The following is a 20986-nucleotide window of genomic DNA, read 5'->3' on the forward strand; positions in this document are numbered from 1 at the left end:
ACCCCCCTCAGATTTAGTTATAAGTTGGCACAGTGGATAGGCTTTGAAAAACTGATCACAGATCAATCGAGAAAACAGAAAGAAGTTGTGTGGAACGATGAAAAAAATAATCAAAATATACAAACTGAGTAGTCCATGTGCAACATATGCCACGTCTAGGATAATGTGAGCTCAGGAGCGCCGTGTTCCCGTGGTTAGCATGAGCAACTGCTCTTGGTTCAAGTCTTCCCTTGAGTGAAAAGTTTATTTTTTTATTTTCGGACAATTATTAAATGTCCGTCCGATGCGATCACTTTTTTGGGAGTGATTATCACATCCACAAGAAAACCTAAATCGGGCAACGTAGAAGAATCTTTTTACCCATTCACCAAGTGTACAAGTCAGGTGGGTCGACAACATATTCCTGTCATGTGACACACATGCCGTCACTAGTGTCGTATAGAATATATCAGACGTGTTTTCCTGTAGAGGAATCGGTTGACCTATGACCTTGCGATCAAATTTTTTCGGTTCCCATTGGAGAGGCACGTCCTTTCATCTACTAATCGCACTGTTTTGTGGTGCGGTCGCAAAACACAGACACTAAACTTATTACAGTGAACAAAGACGTCAATGAAGGAACGGGCAGATCATAACTTTGCGAAAATAAAGAAAGTAAACTTTTCACTCGAGGGAAGACTTGAACCAAGGACCTCTCGTTCCACAGCTGCTCGCGCTAACCACGGGACCACGGCGCTCCTGAGCTCACACCCTCCTAGATGTTGCCTATCTTGCGCATGGACTACTCAGTTTGTATATTTTGCTTATTTTTTTCATAGTTCCAAACAACTTCTTCCTGTTTTCTCGATTGACCTGTGATCAGTTTTTCAAGGCCTATCCACTGTGCCAACTTATAACTAAATCTGAGGGGGGTGCGATGGGGAGGTTCCCTTGTCAGTACATGAATAAAAACTGTGTATTCCAGATCTGAGGGTTGGTGAACAAGTACCCCTTGTGGTCCCCGTTGCGGACACCTATGGCATGAGGATAGTCTGATGTTTAGCCGAAACTGACAGTGTTTCGATAAAGAGGTAAGATACCGCCCCTTTAAAAAAGTATTAGAAAAATTGTAAAACAACGCTCATGTACAGGGTTATTACAAATGATTGAAGCGATTTCACAGCTCTACAATAACTTTATTATTTCAGATATTTTCAAAATGCTTTGCACACACGTACAAAAACTCAAAAAGTTTTTTTAGGCCATCACAAATGTTCGATATGAGCCCCTTTAGTGATTCGGCAGACATCAAGCCGATAATCAAGTTCCTCCCACACTCGGCGCAGCATGTCCCCATCAATGAGTTCGAAAGCATCGTTGATGCGAGCTCGCAGTTCTGGCACGTTTCTTGGTAGAGGAGGTTTAAACACTGAATCTTTCACATAACCCCACAGAAAGAAATCGCATGGGGTTAAGTCGGGAGAGCGTGGAGGCCGTGACATGAATTGCTGATCATGATCTCCACCACGACCGATCCATCGGTTTTCCAATCTCCTGTTTAAGAAATGCCGAACATCATGATGGAAGTGCGGTGGAGCACCATCCTGTTGAAAGATGAAGTTGGCGCTGTCGGTCTCCAGTTGTGGCATGAGCCAGTTTTCCGCGGGCTACGCGTGAAACTTGCCCGCACGCGTTCAACCATTTCTTCGCTGACTGCCGGCCGACCCGTTGATTTCCCCTTACAGAGGCATCCAGAAGCTTTAAACTGCGCATACCATCGCCGAATGGAGTTAGCAGTTGGTGGATCTTTGTTGAACTTCGTCCTGAAGTGTCGTTGCACTGTTATGACTGACTGATGTGAGTGCATTTCAAGCACGACATACGCTTTCTCGGCTCCTGTCGCCATTTTGTCTCACTGCGCTCTCGAACGCTCTGACGGCAGGAACCTGAAGTGCGGCTTCAGCCGAACAAAACTTTATGAGTTTTCTACGTATCTGTAGTGTGTCGTGACCATATGTCAATGAATGGAGCTACAGTGAATTTATAAAATCGCTTCAATCTTTTGTAATAGCCCTGTATTATTCGTTTGAATAATCACCTTTCAGAATTTCGAGTTTGAGCATCGAGAATACCGCTGCATAAACGTGTGCCGCCTAACACTGCATCCAGACCATGAGAGCACGTTGAAGTTCTTGGCTAGAGACAAAAAGACTGGGAGCCAAGCCCCTAATCCATGAGCTTGGGGAGGCGGTAATCACTGCAGCCAAGTCTGCACTGTCGGGTGGACGTTCAGAAACGCCTCATTTCGACACCCTTAGCAGGTCCTATGTTTGCCAGGTTGAGTGAGGCCGAGTACCGTCGTGCATTGATTACAGTGTTTGACAGAATAGTTAAAAAGAGACTGCTAATACGAGCTACGATGACAGCTTGGAACGAAAGCAATCTCAACTTGTACGCGAATCGGTGTGAAACGCAGCAGTACAGCCGTTGCGACCAGCGGGATTACGAGTTGCCCTCCTGCTGATAACGACGGTGAACTAAACGTGACGCTGGCGACAGTGCTGCTGCCTCTCGGCTTGACTTCCATGATGTCAGATTACGCAGAGCTCCCTGTTATCCTTACTACGGATTACGCGGTGCACAGTTCAGCGTTTTTATTAAATAAATGAGAAACGAAACCTAAAGTATTGTTATATTTAGAAAAAAAGATATTTTACTTTGGAACACAAATGTCTGGTTGTTAAGGCAGATATGAGGAAAATAACCAGCTTATTAGTAAGTAATTGTGATGCAGAGGGCAACGCCATCAGCATCCTCACCGAGCTACTGAAATGCACTGATTTGTGATTAGGAGCTTCAGCGTACAATTCGTTTGATCCCCGGAAACGATAAACTTCGACAGGAAAAAGAATGGAATGGAAAGCAGAAACATGAACAGAATTTGATGGTAATTTTCTGAAAGTGAACTTAAAGTAAATGACATGAAATATAGTGCGTTTTAAGTGCAATTTTGTAAACAAGTTGCCAGTTTCCCGTAAATGATACATTAGGTAACTGAACCACTGGGTTTTCAAAGATGACATGAAGCGTATTTTGTAAACACAGTAAGTACAACATCGTGGCAGAAACATGTGTATTTGGGATTAGTCGTGTTTTATGACTTATCCAAGCAATCTTGCGTTCGTATTGACCCACATAATCGGGAGTTTGCTTCAGGTACCGTACACTGACGAGCCAAAACATTATGACCACCTGTTAATAGCTTGTTGGGTCAACTTTGCAACGTAGTGTATCACCGATTCTGCGTATCATCGATTCTGTTGTTCGCCGATAGATTTATGGAGTTATGTGGCACCAGGTGCGCATGCACAAGTCATGTGATACCCGTAAATAACTCGCGTCGATCTGTGTACACGGTGATGGTGCTCGATAGCGACCCAGACTGGAACCATCGGATTCACGTAAGGCGAATCTGGTAGCCAAGACATTAACGTGATTTCGCTATAATGCTCTTCAGACCACTGTAGCCCGACCCTGGCTTCGAGACAACGACAGTGACATTGCAGAAAGATCACATCGCCGTCAGGGAAGACATCAAACATGAAGGGATGCAGATGGCCCACAGCTGACATGATGTCTTCGATTACTACCACAAGTACACTCCTGGAAATTGAAATAAGAACACCGTGAATTCATTGTCCCAGGAAGGTGAAACTTTATTGACACATTCCTGGGGTCAGATACATCACATGATCACACTGACAGAACCACAGGCACATAGACACAGGCAACAGAGCATGCACAATGTCGGCACTAGTACAGTGTATATCCACCTTTCGCAGCAATGCAGGCTGCTATTCTCCCATGGAGACGATCGTAGAGATGCTGGATGTAGTCCTGTGGAACGGCTTGGCATGCCATTTCCACCTGGCGCCTCAGTTGGACCAGCGTTCGTGCTGGACGTGCAGACCGCGTGAGACGACGCTTCATCCAGTCCCAAACATGCTCAATGGGGGACAGATCCGGAGATCTTGCTGGCCAGGGTAGTTGACTTACACCTTCTAGAGCACGTTGGGTGGCACGGGATACATGCGGACGTGCATTGTCCTGTTGGAACAGCAAGTTCCCTTGCCGGTCTAGGAATGGTAGAACGATGGGTTCGATGACGGTTTGGATGTACCGTGCACTATTCAGTGTCCCCTCGACGATCACCAGTGGTGTACGGCCAGTGTAGGAGATCGCTCCCCACACCATGATGCCGGGTGTTGGCCCTGTGTGCCTCGGTCGTATGCAGTCCTGATTGTGGCGCTCACCTGCACGGCGCCAAACACGCATACGACCATCATTGGCACCAAGGCAGAAGCGACTCTCATCGCTGAAGACGACACGTCTCCATTCGTCCCTCCATTCACTCCTGTCGCGACACCACTGGAGGCGGGCTGCACGATGTTGGGGCGTGAGCGGAAGACGGCCTAACGGTGTGCGGGACCGTAGCCCAGCTTCATGGAGACGGTTGCGAATGGTCCTCGCCGATACCCCAGGAGCAACAGTGTCCCTAATTTGCTGGGAAGTGGCGGTGCGGTCCCCTACGGCACTGCGTAGGATCCTACGGTCTTGGCGTGCATCCGTGCGTCGCTGCGGTCCGGTCCCAGGTCGACGGGCACGTGCACCTTCCGCCGACCACTGGCGACAACATCGATGTACTGTGGAGACCTCACGCCCCACGTGTTGAGCAATTCGGCGGTACGTCCACCCGGCCTCCCGCATGCCCACTATACGCCCTCGCTCAAAGTCCGTCAACTGCACATACGGTTCACGTCCACGCTGTCGCGGCATGCTACCAGTGTTAAAGACTGCGATGGAGCTCCGTATGCCACGGCAAACTGGCTGACACTGACGGCGGCGGTGCACAAATGCTGCGCAGCTAGCGCCATTCGACGGCCAACACCGCGGTTCTTGGTGTGTCCGCTGTGCCGTGCGTGTGATCATTGCTTGTACAGCCCTCTCGCAGTGTCCGGAGCAAGTATGGTGGGTCTGACACACCGGTGTCAATGTGTTCTTTTTTTCCATTTCCAGGAGTGTAGTAACATAATACTGCTCCCAACAGCCTGCGTCCGTGGCGCAGTGCACGTTTCGAGCCGCCTCGAGGAAGGAGACGCCCATCGATCTGGCGCAGTAAGAACGTGATTTACCCGACGAGGCAACACGTTTCCAGTGATAAACGGCCCAATCTCGATGATCCCGAGCCCGCTACAATCGTAATTGACGATGTCGTTGGGCCAACCTGTGAAGAAGCAGGGGTCGTCTGCCGCCGAGCCCCTCGTTCAACAGTGTGCTCTGAATGGTAATGCCAAAACACATGTGCGCCCTCCAGGCTTTGTGCTCCTTCGCCTGAGGTGCCGCAGATGGCCAGTGTAGGATATTATCCTGAACTTGGAACGTCTACAAGTTTGTCCCCAATGGGTTTCACGTTTATTGATTGAAGTTCAGATAGTTTAGTGGAGAACCATCACCAATATTAGAAATGTCTCCACAGCAGAAGCCGTTGTCCATAACTTGCCCAGCTCATTGGAACTTAACACATTTCGAAAAGATGCACAAGAGTTTTCGACGAGTATTCTGATAAGCGACGGAAACTGGTTCCATCACTATGTGCCTGAGACAAAACGTTACAGCGTTGCCTCTGTCTCGAGTGAAAGGTGGCACCAAGGACTGAAAGAGATGAAGACCGAGAAAGTCGAGTTGATTCAGAACTACAGTATTGTCAATGAATGAGACGAGTTAATAATTCTTTATCATATCGATGAGAAAAATGCCGTCTCTTGCAAATACGTGTTTTATTCGTATGAAGCAAATATGTTCATGCCAAACTATTATTTCCGCTCCATATACTATCTTGACAAGATTCTAATTTGGTATCGTTGGATGGTATACAATGAAGGGCCGAAACATTATGACCACGTGCTTAACAGATTCTTTGTCAGTGTTTGGAACGAAGTACATCAATGATTCTGTGTATCAGGTATCCGACAGTTCTTTGGTAAGCTTGTGAAGGTACGTGGAATTAGATGTCTACGTACAGACCACGTAATTCGCGTAAATAGCGGGCCACTGATTTGCGCAGGCCGTGATGTTGCACCATAGCGATCCAAATGGGTTCCATACGATTTACATTAGGCGAATTTGGTCGCAGAGACATCAACGTGAGTTCACTATAATGCTCCTGAAACCACTGTAGCACGGTTCTGGCTCCGAGACAGGGGCAATTATACTGCTGAAAAATGGCGTCGCCGTCGGGGAAGACATTATAAGCACGAAGGGGTGCAGATGGTTCGCAGGTGTCAGCGTGTCTTCGATTATTACCACAGGCCCCTTGTAAGCGCAGGAGAATGTTTCCCATAGCATAATACTGCACCCACCGGGCTGCGTACTTGGCGCGCTGCACGTTTTGAGCTGACGTTCACCTCGACGACGGTTCTTTTTTTTCTTTTTTTTTTTTCTTTTTGTGGTTTTAGGGCGCACAACTTCAATGGTCATTAGCGCCCAGACTACGTTAGGAATGCACCGTGAGGCACAAGTTTAAAACAGCAACTAGAAGGGAAAACACGATAAAAGACAGATTGACAGGCAGAGGATTAAAAAAACAGCATAATCAAATGTCCTTAGACAGGTTTGTCAAGCTGATAAAACGAAGAACGCGAGCAGCTGATCCTGGGTCATCCGCTACAATGGCATCTAGAGTACATGGCAGGCCAAGATCAAGACGCAGTGTATTAAAATCCGGACAGGACGTTAAAATGTGGCGGACCGTCAGCAATTGCCCACATGGGCAGAACGGCGCCGGCGCAGCCGGCGGCAGATGGCGATGGCTGAACCGGCAGTGTCCAATTCGTAACCCGGCCAAAACCACCTCCTCCCGCCGAGAAGGGCGTGAGGAGGACGTCCAAGCCGCGGGAAGAGGTTTCAAGGCCCGAAGCTTGTTGTCCGTAAGTGCAGCCCAATCGGCATGCCACAGCGATAAAATGAGCCTACAAATGACCCTGCTACAATCTGATGAAGGGACACAACAAGAAGCTGTCCGAGGCTGGAGGACCGCAGCCTTGGCCACGGCATCTGCAGCTTCGTTCCCACCTCGACGACGGCGTTTGTGGAGAGGACCATCGACCTCGTGCAGCAAATATGTGATTCACAAGAAGAGCTGGCACATTCCCACTGGCCGACGGTCGAATCCCGAGGGTCCCGTGCCCACTGCAGTCGTAACTGACGAAATCGTTGGGTCAACATGTGAAAACACACGAGTAGTCTGCTGCTGAGCTCCTTATCCAGCAATGTACGATGAACGCTGTGCTCCGAAGCGGTTCTCCATTGTTCTCTTTCAGCAAATATACCATCTATCCTAGTTTACAGTGTAGAAAATCCTCTAAACCCGACGTTCTCTGAGTAGTCGTCGACGTCCAACTACTTAGTGAGTAGCGCTAGTTGCACTCCCTTTCTACGTCTTCCCATGGATGCTCTCGACAATAGCACGTGAACATTGGACCAGCTTCCCCGTTTTATAGATACTCGTCCACAGGCTCTGCGTAATGATGATCTGCCCTTTGTCAGTGTCGCTTATCTTATTGGATTTCTCCATTTGCAGCGCATATCTTCGCTAGGATAATGACCCATCCGTCTCTGCTCGGCTTACATATACATCCCTCAAACCCAGCAGGAGGTATCCAACCTTGCATTGGGCAGTGGTCATACTGGTTTGGCTGATCAGTGTGTAGGGAAGCAGCCTACTCACGTCGTATAAAATTCACATCAGTCTTTCAATTGTGTGCCAGCCAGTCCGCTGTAATTAGCTCTGACGTCATAAACGTTGCGCAATACTTTAAAAATCAAGTAAATAACCTGAAACATTTCTAGCATGGCAGGAGTAATACTAAATCAATATGTGTTGAATATCAGTTCAATAACTTTAACCATTTTCGAAATTTGGACATTTTTCTGTAAAAATCATTGACGCAACAGAAAAGAGCTAGAAACTTAAAAATTTATATTTAGATTCCTTTTGCATAATAATTTAGTAGAAACAGTATTCTGGATCTCACAAATTAAAATTTTAGTTGAAATTCATGATTTTCTGGTTTTTGTATTAAAAATTAAGGAAGCAAGATAGATTAAGTAGGCTAATAAATAAGACTAGGATGTTTAAATTTAGGTAGAAGGGAGATCCGCTATAATCATAAAGATGTGAGAAGTTTCAATTGAATAACTATAAAACCATAGCAATAACGTATCTCCAAAGAGCAAGTTCAGAGCTCGTCTACTGCGTGTAGTGTAATTAAATTAATTCTCTCGCCCAAAATATTTGACTTAGCCACGTCAGACTTTTATTATGGTTACTTACCTGTGTGCTGATTGCACATTTAAATTGAGAGCTTCATCGGCCATCAGCAAAGGAAGTGATGATTTATTCGATAAGTGGTGCATTACTAGCCCAGCGGCTAGTCGGGAGAGCGATTTTGATCAGGCGTTCCCTTAGCCGTCCGCACCGCGGCTTTATATATAAGAACGCTGCGCGAGAGAAGAAGGCCCCAGTTCTCTCCAGATGCTGAATAGCACACCACCTGTGCCGGGAGTCGCGTCGCGTCGGTATCATTGCTATAAACAGCCTCGGATGCCGCAATAAGTTACACAGGATACGCGTAACCATGAAATCGTTTTCGAGTGAAGTGTTAATTCTGGGATGACTTTAATAATCTATCTTCAGTTTGCGTATGTCGTATTTTCACGTGCCGTCGCGGGACAGACATTCTACCATTATTTAGCGTGGCGTTTGATGAACATTATCATCAAATTATGGCGAGCATTCACTTAAACATTTGGTTTGAACAGTTATAGTTGCAGCAGCGCATTAGACTATGAACTGCTCTGGTAATTGGATTGTGTGGATTCTTTTTGGTCTGTGACTTTCAGAATATAGTGAACATTTTAGACAGAATCGTTTTTGATTATGAATCCCAGACAATCTCCTAATTCCTCAGAGCTATAAGCTGTAGCTATAAGTGTATTTCTCAGATGAAGTGGGCACTAGGAATTCTAATTACAGGCTTCACGTTTTGCTAATCACTTTCTGGTTGTCAATATTGTAGTTAGAGAGCCAGTGTTGAGAACGGCAAAAGACTGCACAAATAATAGGAACATTTTTATAACAATTAATTCCACCCGCCGCCCCACATATGGTTAATCGGCCGGGAAATGCATTTTTCTACATTACATTCTACATTTAAATAACAACATATAATTCAACGCGCCGCCCCACAAGTGGGTATATGAAAATGAAGGTTACTTTCCAGACAGCCCTCATAATTTACACTGTTCAGTGAGTACGTTGTAACGAAACGCTAAACAGCACGTAGTACAGTTTTCGCCTCGTTTGCAGTCACGTCGGTGAGCTGGCCGACGACGGTGCTGGTGGTGTTCATCCGCTTCGGCACGACGATCGTCAACTACATCGCCTACTTGCAGAGCATGGAGCTGTACCCCACGTGCATCCGACAGACGGGCACTTCCTTCGGCATGCTGGCGGCTGGAGCTCTGGCCGCCGTCGCGCCGTACGTCGTCCACCTGGTGAGTGGCGACCTCCCCATCAGCTCTCCCAACGAGCTACCCGCTACTGTCGTGTTGCGGCGCCCTCTTACCACCAGGTGGAGGTCCAGGGCTCGGTTATCGAGGAGTCTCAGTTTGTTACTGTCTCTTTCCAAAATAGAACTTTCATCACCCCCGCGTTTAACGAGCACAGGTGTCTAAGGTGTTAATAACAATAACAATAAAATATATAGCACGTTTTAATATTGGAACAATAATACACTCCTGGAAATTGAAATAAGAACACCGTGAATTCATTGTCCCAGGAAGGGGAAACTTTATTGACACATTTCTGGGGTCAGATACATCACATGATCACACTGACACAACCACAGGCACATAGACACAGGCAACAGAGCATGCACAATGCCGGCACTAGTACAGTGTATATCCACCTTTCGCAGCAATGCAGGCTGCTATTCTCCCATGGAGACGATCGTAGAGATGCTGGATGTAGTCCTGTGGAACGGCTTGCCATGCCATTTCCACCTGGCGCCTCAGTTGGACCAGCGTTCGTGCTGGACGTGCCCACCGCGTGAGACGACGCTTCATCCAGTCCCAAACATGCTCAATGGGGGACAGATCCGGAGATCTTGCTGGCCAGGGTAGTTGACTTACACCTTCTAGAGCACGTTGGGTGGCACGGGATACATGCGGACGTGCATTGTCCTGTTTGAACAGCAAGTTCCCTTGCCGGTCTAGGAATGGTAGAATGATGGGTTCGATGACGGTTTGGATGTACCGTGCACTTTCAGTGTCCCCTCGACGATCACCAGTGGTGTACGGCCAGTGTAGGAGATCGCTCCCCACACCATGATGCCGGGTGTTGGCCCTGTGTGCCTCGGTCGTATGCAGTCCTGATTGTGGCGCTCACCTGCACGGCGCCAAACACGCATACGACCATCATTGGCATCAAGGCAGAAGTGACTCTCATCGCTGAAGACGACACGTCTCCATTCGTCCCTCCATTCACGCCTGTCGCGACACCACTGGAGGCGGGCTGCACGATGTTGGGGAGTGAGCGGAAGACGGCCTAACGTAGTGCGGGACCGTAGCCCAGCTTCATGGAGACGGTTGCGAATGGTCCTCGCCGATACCCCAGGAGCAACAGTGTCCCTAATTTGCTGGGAAGTGGCGGTGCGGTCCCCTACGGCACTGCGTAGGATCCTACGGTCTTGGCGTGCATCCGTGCGTCGCTGCGGTCCGGTCCCAGGTCGACGGGCACGTGCACCTTCCGCCGACCACTGGCGACAACATCGATGTACTGTGGAGACCTCACGCCCCACGTGTTGAGCAATTCGGCGGTACGTCCACCCGGCCTCCCGCATGCCCACTATACGCCCTCGCTCAAAGTCCGTCAACTGCACATACGGTTCACGTCCACGCTGTCGCGGCATGCTACCAGAGTTAAAGACTGCGATGGAGCTCCGTATGCCACGGCAAACTGGCTGACACTGACGGCGGCGGTGCACAAATGCTGCGCAGCTAGCGCCATTCGACGGCCAACACCGCGGTTCCTGGTGTGTCCGCTGTGCCGTGCGTGTGATCATTGCTTGTACAGCCCTCTCGCAGTGTCCGGAGCAAGTATGGTGGGTCTGACACACCGGTGTCAATGTGTTCTTTTTTCCATTTCCAGGAGTGTATTTGTAAAGAAATTAGAATTATATTAATACCTTCAGCTGTCGACGGGCGTTGATATACACTACTGGCCATTAAAATTGCTACACCAGAAAGATGACGAGCTACAGACGCGAAATTTAACCGACAGGAACAAGATGCTGTGATATGCAAATGATTACCTTTTCAGAGCATTCACACAAGGTTGGCGCCGGTGGCGACACCTACAACGTGCTGACATGAGGAAAGTTTCCCACCGATTTCTCATACACAAACAGCAGTTGACCGGCGTTGTCTGGTGAAACGTTGTTGTGATGCCTCGTGTAAGGAGGAGAAATGCGTACCATCGCGTTTCCGACTTTGATAAAGGTCGGATTGTAGCCTATCGCGATTGCGGTTTATCGTATCGCGACATTACTGCTCGCGTTGGTCGAGATCCAATGACTGTTAGCAGAATATGGAATCGGTGGGCTCAAGAGGGTAATACGGAACGTCGTGCTGGATCCCAACGGCCTCGTATCACTAGCAGTCGAGATGACAGCATCTTATCCGCATGGCTGTAACGGATCGTGCAGCCACGTCTCGATCCCTGAATCAACAGATGGGGACGTTTGTAAAACATCAACCATCTACACGAACAGTTCGACGACGTTTGCAGCGGTTACCCTTGACGCTGCATCACAGACAGGAGCGTCTGCGATGGTCTACTCAACAACGAACCTGGGTGCACGAGTGGCAAAACGTCATTTTTTCGGATGAATTCAGGTTCTGTTTACACCATCATGATGGTCGCAACCGTCTTTGGCGACATCGCGGTGAACGCACATTGGAAGCGTGTATTCGTCATCGCCATACTGCCGTATCACCCGGCGTGATGGTATGGGGTGCCACGTCTCGTTCACCTCTTGTTCGCATTGACGGCACTTTGAACAGTGGACGATACATTTCAGATGTGTCACGACCCGTGGCTCTACCCTTCATTCGATCGCTGCGAAACCCTACATTTCAGGAGGATAATGCACGAACGCATGTTGCAAGTCCTCTACGGGCGCTTCTGGATACAGAAAATGTTCGACTGCTGCCCTGGCCAGCACATTCTCCAGATCTCTCACTAACTGAAAACGTCTGGTCAATGGTGGCCGAGGAACTGGCTCGTCACAATACGCCACATGAACTGTGGTATCGTGTTGAAGCTGCATGGGCAGCTGTACTTGTACACGCCATCCAAGCTCTGTTTGTCTCAATGCCCAGGCGTATCAAGGCCGTTATTACGGCCAGAAGTGGTTGTTCTGGGTACTGACTTCTCGCGATCTATGCACCCAAATTGCGTGAAAATGTAATCACATGTCAGTTCTAGTATAATATATTTGTCTGATGAATACCCGTTTATCATCTGCATTTCTTCTTGGTGTAGCAATTTTAATGGCCAGTAGTGTATATCAACGGGGACAGGTGAAATTTTGTGCCCGACCGGGACTCCATCCCGGGATCTCCTGCTTACATGGCAGACACTCTATCCACCTGAGCCACCGAGGGCACAGACGATAGTGTGACTGCAGGGACTATCTTGCGCACGCCTCCCGCGAGACCCACATTCTCACTTTGTATGTCCACACACTACACTCGTAGTGTCCCATCCCAACACACTCATTACTCGTGGAAGACATCCTTCCCAAGTCCCGTAAGAGTTCGGGGAATATGTGTGCATCCGCACAGAAGAAGAAGGTTATGGACGGTATTGCCAGAACTATATACTTATATGGATGTGGTGTCTGTTCTTTCAGACATGTCCGAACTGTTAACATCAGTTCTTAGTACAGTCTACGCCAAAAATAGTACGCACCACGAAGGAATTATCCGGATGGGACGGAAATCGGTAGAGGTGGTGTACATGGACAGACAAACAAATGATTACAGTTTCGGAAAACTTGGATGAATAATTCAAGAGAAAAATCTTCACAAATTGAATAACTCAATAACGCGTTGGTCCATCTCTGGCCCTTATGCAAGCAGTTAATCAATCGCCTTATCATTGTGTGTGTGTGTGAAATCTTATGGGACTTAACTGCTAAGGTCATCAGTCCCTAAGCTTACACACTACTTAACCTAAATTATCCTAAGGACAAACACACACACCCATGCCAGAGGGAGGACTCGAACCCCCGCCGGGACCAGCCGCACAGTCCATGACTGCAGCGCCTTGGACCGCTCGGCTAATCCCGCGCGGCGTTGATAGTTGTCAATCCGACACGACACTCGATGTTGGAATTATCATTCTGAAATAAATAACCAATTTAGAACCATCAACAGTGATAAAAGTCCGTGGCATGAATATTAATTACATCGACAACAAACCGTAAACTGAGATCTGCAACCGTGGCACCGACACTGCAAGAAACACACTCTCACACACACACACACACACACACACACACACCACGGAAGCCTTGGCCACCTCTCCCTAAATAGCGCTCTGCACTCACCAGAGAGGTGATTATCGATATCGTCATGAGAGACAGGCAGCGATATTACCGTATGCGTACATGTTAAACGAAGCTAGTATTTTTTTCAATTCTTGTCATTTTTGGCACTCATTTTTCATGCATCTGTCTTCTGTGAAAGCTGAAAAAATTATAAATTAATATGTGTAAAACATTAAATACCTTCAGCAGAATGTTGTTTGGGAGGCGGTCTCGACTCACATCACAACAGCCCCTCCCCAGCCCTCAGCGCCAATCTGCTAGTCGACCTTTGATAATCCCCGTGTACCACTAAGGCTACAGTTGTGTCACTGAAAAGCCGAATGAGCTACGTTATCGCTTCTTTTACATTTACTTCTACATGTACGACCCGTGAACCACAGTGAAGTACTTGGCAGAGGGTACTTCCTATTGTACCTTATAGAAAAGTGTGGTCCCTGTTCCATCCATGGGCTGAGCGTGGGAAGTATGTCTGCTTGTACGCCCCTGGACGAGCTGCTATTTGTCCGGTTTCACCCGTTCGATCCCTACGGGGCAGAAACTAAAGGGGCTACACAATGCAGCTGTTTCTATCAGCTTCACAATTCTCTATTATTTCAATCTCGTACAGCGCGCGGAAGGAACGATCACATATATCTTTCCGTACAAGCTCAGATCTTCCTTACTTTATCATAGTGATAGTTTGTCCCTATGTAGGTCGACGTCAAAAAAATATTTTCACCTTCGGAGGAGAAAGTTGGTGGTTGGAATTTCGTGAGAAGATCACTCCGCAACGAAAAACGCCTTTGTTTTAATTGTGTCTATCCCGAATCTTGCATCATTTCAGTGACACACTCTCCCCTATTTCGCGATAATACAAAACGTGCTGCCCTTCTTTGAACTTTTTCGATGTACTCCGTCAATCCTATCTGGTAAGGATCCCACGCCGCCCAGCAGTATTCGAAAAGAGGACGGACAAGCGTAGTGTGGGCAGTCTCCTTAGTAGATCTGTTACATTTTCCAAATGTCCTGCCAATAAAGCGCAGTCTTTCGTTAGCCTTCCCCACAACATTTCATGTGTTCCTTCCAATTTAAGTTGTTCGTAATTGTAATTCCTAGGTATTTAGTTGAATTTACGGCCTTTAGATTTGACTGATTTATTTTGTAACCGAAGTTCAACGGATTCCTTTTAGCACTCTTGTGGATGACCTCACATTTTTCGTTATTTAGGATCAATCGCCAATTTTCGCACCGTACAGATATCTTTTCTAAATTTTGCAGTGAACACATAGTGCGTAGTGGGGCGATCACTCCGTTGTAGAAATAATTCAAAAGCCAAGATCGCTTAAATACTGTTTACTGGAAAGCCGGTTTCAACACACTAAAGATGCCATCATCGGATCTGAATGTAGATTAAGATTTATAAACCATCTGGATATGTGATGCTGACCGTTGTTAGTCGAGCAGCGGTCATGCACCAAATAATTTTATCTTGTGACTTCGGTTTTACATATTTTATGGAAAAGAATGACCATGAGAGGAGTTATTTTTTGATTTTTTGTGACGATGATTTTATATTAGCTGGTCTGCCTCATGTATCGTTATATCCAAATTGTTTATAAATGTTAATCTACATTCAGATCTGATTATGACACCTTTAATGTGTTGAAACCGGTTATCCAGTAAACAGCATTTAAGAGATCTTGGCTTTTGAGTTATTTCTCTTTTCTAAATCTTTTGATGACTTTTCTAGTCAATAAACGACAGCGCCATCTGCAAACAATCTAAGACGGCTGCTCAGATTGTCTCCCAAATCGTTTATATAGATAAGGAACAGGAAATTGCCTATAACACTACGTTGGGGAATGCCAGAAATCACATATGTTTTACTCTATGACTTTCCGTCAGTTACTACGAACTGGACCTCTGTGACAAGAAATCACTAATCCAGTCACATAACTGAGACGATATTCCATAAGCACGCAATTTCACTATAAGCCGCTTGTGAGGTACAGTGTCAAAAGCCTTCCGGAAATCCAGAAATACGGCATCAATTTGAAATTCCTTGTCAATAGCACTCAACACATCATGCGAATAAAGAGCTAATTGTGTTTCACAAGAACAATGTTTTCTAAATCCTTGTTAACTGTGCGCCAATAGACCGTTTTCTTCAACGTAATTCATGTTCGAAAACAAATATATGTTCCAAAATCCTACTGCATATGGACGTTAATGATATGGGCCTGTAATTTAGTGGATTACACCTACTATTTTTCTTGAACATTGATCTGACCTGTGCAACTTTCCAGTTTTTGGATACGGATCTTTCGTAGAGCGAACGGTTGTGTATGACTGTTAAGTATGGAGTTATTACACCAGCATACGCTGAAAGGAACCTAATTGGTATACAATCTGGACCAGAAGACTTGCTTTTATTAAGTGATTTAAGTTGCTTCACTACTCCGAGCATATCTCCTTCTACGTTGGCAGCTGTTCTTGATTCGAAATTTTGATATGAAGTTTTTTCACGAGGTGTACTGTATCTCTCTTCGAGTGCCCCCCATTACTGTTACGCTCTCTCACCAGTCAGAGAAGCGGAGAATTTTCACACCGCTGTATATGTACACGCTCCGTTTCCCCTGTTAGTCTGAACTCATATGGATGTCACATACCTGAGAACTATTCAGGTATGGGCCGAAAAATTGTTCTGTTTGCAATCTCATTTGTAGTCAAGCCGTAGTTTCCAAGTATGTAACCAATGAATTACAGGCTGCCATTTCCTTTGCCCTCAGCTGAGACTATACGCAGTGCGTCCCAGTTCCGTTAGCACTGCTTTGTTGGTTGGCTTTGGGAAAGGGGACCAAACAGCGAGGTCATCGGTCCCATTGGAAAGGAAGAAGGATGTTGGAAGGAAGTCGGCCGTGCCCTTTCAAAGGTACCATCCCGGCATTTGCCTGAAGCGATTTAGGGAAATCACGGAAAACATACTACATCAGGATGACCGGATGCGGGTTTGAACCGTCGTCCTCCCGAATGCGAGACCAGTGTGCTAACCACTGCACCGCCTCGCTCGGTAGGACTCCTTGTGAGAAATTCCAAACTGCAATGCTATCTCATGGCGAATTGCGGCGTTATGATCCTTGAAGTTTTAGCTGTGCAAGCGTCCCCTTTGAAAAATTAAGCACGACTGTGCTGGAAAATCTCTTACGTTATTTGTTTTTCAAACAGCTGAGCAAAACTGAACGTACTCAGACATTTCTCTCTTTACTTATTCTGATCATCACTAAACTGACACGCAATATTTTTAACGCAACGCAGTCTAACTTTCAATAATCCCCACGAAAGAATGGCCCGGACTAACAATAACCTATACTTTTCATGAATCACTTACCTCACAAAAATCTTCGTTACTCGAACTACTGCAATACAGCGAGCGCCAACACTGCCAGCTAAATAAAAGAATCTAACTACTGAAGGCACTAACTACTCATAGGCATAGTTAGCATATGAAAGATTTTGATGGATAACAAACAATGTATTTACCTTAATAGTGTTCAAAAGTCATCATACATATATCTACCAATTCATGACATCCATCTTTACAAATTTCTTATTTCTGGCTGACACACGTCCAGATCGTCCGTTCTCAAAACTCTGGCATCTCTCTCTCCACATCCACCACTGCTGGCGGCTCACTTCCAACTGCACAACGCTACGCGCTGTTCACATCCAACTGCCCAACACTACAATAGCGAATATTCCAACAATTCCAACCAGCCACAGACTGCACACAGCACAGTCAGTGATTTTCGTACAGAACGCTACGTGACGTTACCAACATAAAAACCTAAACAGCCTACTTACAACAGTACACGTGTGACACTCACAGGTAAACGGCAGTGCAGTAGTGAGGCAACGTCAAGGTTTCTGAGTCCTCCAACGTTTGTGGGTGAAAATCCGTTGAATTCGACCCGAATACCGAGAAGTAGGTTCCTGGATGCTACGCCATGACGACACCCCAGCCCACAAAGCGAAGATTTTGCACGAATTTTTGGCCAGAAAACTGACCACAGTCCTGGATCACCCACCGTATTCGCCGGATTTGGCTTCAGCAGACTTCTGGTTGTTCCCCAAATTAAAGCTGGCAGTGAAAGGACACCATTATGACAATAAAGGACATCCAAGAAAACTGTACTGCAGTACTAAATACAACACAAAAAAGACCGCAGCGATTGTTTCAAAACACTTTTAAAACGATTTCAGCTGTGTTTTCATTCGAGAGTAGATTATTTTGAATAAATACAGTGATTTTGTGATCATAATCCATCACTTTTAATTTTTCGTAGCTAGAGTCCTAACAGAACTGGGACACACTGTGTATACTCGTTGGATTTTATATTTCTTTATACTGTTGTTCCAAAGTACGGCACTCCACTGTAGCACACCAGACATTATTACAATGAGTGCCAACGTTGCCCTTAGCTTACTCTTCTTGATTTACCGACCATCGGTACAATGGCATAATAGTGTCCATGTCTCCCAGTACTTAAATTTATCCAAAGATGTTCCAAAGTAGGGAAAGATGCCACAGAAGTTAATATGTATGTAAACAGTCATTTATTTGACATAGCTAAGCTTTCGCGAAGGTTCTTACAAGTCCATTTTTGACATTTTAAAAGAGGTGCCCTATTGGAGACTATCACTGTAGGCTGTGGGCCAGGTGTGGGGTCAAGGGGTGTGTCCTACAAGTCGTGATCACTCTCCCCCCACTACCCAAAGAAGAGTTTATTTAAAATCTCTTCACATACATCAAATCTGACATTTTTCAGCCAATGGCAGAAAACAAAGTAGCATGACAACTAAGGCATCAAAAGTTGTGGGGAATTCTAGAAAATTAAGATCTATTGTAACGGAATACTTGCTGTAGGGTCGGTGGTGATAAAAGAAAGCAATTGATTTGTACAATGTCTCAGATCGAAAACCAACTTCCGCCAGACCAAAAATAACAAATATTCTTAGTCAACTGATAATGAAAACATGGCAACATACAACAAAATACATTTCATTCAGTTAAAACTATGTTTATAGCTCTCTAAAAATTGCTCATTGTAATACATGCAAACATAGCCAATGAGTGACACACATCATCAACTAATCAAAATCTTCCTAAGTTCCTTTATGTTTTTATTTTAGCGAGTTATTAATTTCTTTAGGACAGTGATGAAAATAGTAGGCGTTTTGTTACTTACAGCAGCCAGCTGGTCATGTCATCAGTATAGGTAATTATTAATTCTACTTTATAAGTAGTAGTTGTTGTTGTTGTTGTGGTCTTCAGTCCTGAGACTGGTTTGATGCAGCTCTCCATGCTACTCTATCCTGTGCAAGCTTCTTCATCTCCCAGTATCTACTGCAACCTACATCCTTCTGAATCTGCTTAGTGTATTCATCTCTTGGTCTCCCTCTACGATTTTTACCCTCCACACTGCCCTCCAATGCTAAATTTGTGATCCCTTGATGCCTCAAAACATGTCCTACCAACCGATCCCTTCTTCTAGTCAAGTTGTGCCACAAACTTCTCTTCTCCCCAATCCTATTCAATACCTCCTCATTAGTTACGTGATCTACCCACCTTATCTTCAGCATTCTTCTGTATTATAAGTAGTACTCAGGAAAATTATTTGGTTGTAAATGCTTGTCCTCTCGCGATAATGCGACCTCCTTGTCGACTTCTCGACAGCCATAAGCCGATCTCAATCTTCGGGTGTGGAAATGTTCCACAGACCCACCGCTGAAAGGGCGACACACCACTGGCACACTGTGCCCAACATGTGCAAACAATCCGTCGATACGTCCATCCAGCTTACCCTGATCCGCAATGCGACACCGTGTAAATGGCTGAAATTGTTCAATAGGAGTATGTAATCCTCTGTGGCGGCTCTTTGTACCGTCAGACTAATGTTACAAACTCTGTTCACCTCTAAACACAGCACAGTTACTGCCTGCAGACTCAGAACAGAGAGTTCACGGGCTGGGCTCCTAAGCTCCATCTGATCGCCGATCATAATCGTCTTCATAATCTTGAACCTTTTTCTAGCCCCTGGCTGGGTCTGTTTGGAACATTAGCTCCGTCATCTAGTCCTGTTTTCCCACCGTCTTTCTGTCCGCACCCGGTAGCTGAATGCTGCCGGCGCGGTAGCTCAGCGTGCTTGGTCAGAGGGTTAGCTACCCCCTGTAATAAAAAACTGAGTTCAACGAAGAACCTGAACGCGTGTCATCGGACGTCCGCCACGAACAAATTCAACGAACTATCTAGAACAAAACGAGATCAACAAAAAAAAGAAAAAAAAGGAAAGAAAATGGTCAGCGCGACAGAATGTCAATCCTCAGGGCCCGGGTTCGATTCCCGGCTGGGTCAGAGATTTTCTCTGTTCAGCGACTGGGTGTTGTCTTGTCCTAATCATCATCATTTCATCCTCATCCACGCTCCAGTCGCCAAAATGGTGTCAAATCGAAAGACTTGCACCCGGCGAACGGTATACCCGACGGCAGGCCCTAGTCACACATTTATTTTTTACCGTCTTTCTATGTCCACTCTGGTACAGTTCTTGCCTCTTTTTGCAACACACTCCTCCACACTTTTCAGCCATCGCCCTTGGTCTTCCTCTTGGTCGTTTCCTTCGCATCTCCATGTCAAGTTTTTTTAGTCTTGTTTCCGTCCTGCTCTGTAAGGGTTCCTCTTGCGCTAATTCACTTACCTGAAATGTATTCGCAGTTGCATTGTACAGTCAGCAACAAATTTAACATACTCACAAACACCTTTCCCTTTCATCCAGATAAATACAGATTCATTTACAGAAATTTTTCTTTTATTACGTGTATACAGGGATAGGGCAGAGGTAGACATATATGCGGATTTTCCAAAATCTTTATTAGCTAATTCTGCAATGTGATAGGTGCGGTAGGCGATGATGTCTCTGTCGACGAAACTTTCCAGGCCGGGAACATTGGGAACTCCAGTAGCACCACGTACAATTGCCACTGTAAGCCATCCGTTACCATGTGAAAAGGAATCGTGCAGATCAATGCTGAAGTTAAGTCTACAGCCACAGAAAACAGCAGGTCCGTCGAGAAGTGCAGTTGAAGCAGTGTTCTTCACAGCGTTCTTCTTCTTGTCAGCAGCAGACGTTGAGAATTCTATGTTCTCAATGGTAGACAAACAGTCTATAAAACCATTGAGAACATAGAATTCTCAACGTCTGCTGCTGACAAGAAGAAGAACGCTGTGAAGAACACTGCTT

At 46.1% G+C, this 20986-nt stretch overlaps 1 protein-coding gene across 1 annotated transcript in view; it reads left to right on the forward strand.

The window, feature by feature from the left end:
* The window catches only part of LOC126149825 (carcinine transporter-like), a 213865-nt gene that overhangs the window by 185544 nt on the left and 7335 nt on the right, over nt 1-20986 (forward strand). The window contains exon 8 of the mRNA XM_049915836.1: nt 9407-9594. Within this exon, the coding sequence (XP_049771793.1) occupies nt 9407-9594 (188 nt within the window). The remainder of the gene's footprint in view (nt 1-9406; nt 9595-20986) is intronic.

Source organism: Schistocerca cancellata, chromosome 2 (genome assembly GCF_023864275.1).
Source record: "Schistocerca cancellata isolate TAMUIC-IGC-003103 chromosome 2, iqSchCanc2.1, whole genome shotgun sequence".
NCBI lineage: Eukaryota > Metazoa > Arthropoda > Insecta > Orthoptera > Acrididae > Schistocerca > Schistocerca cancellata.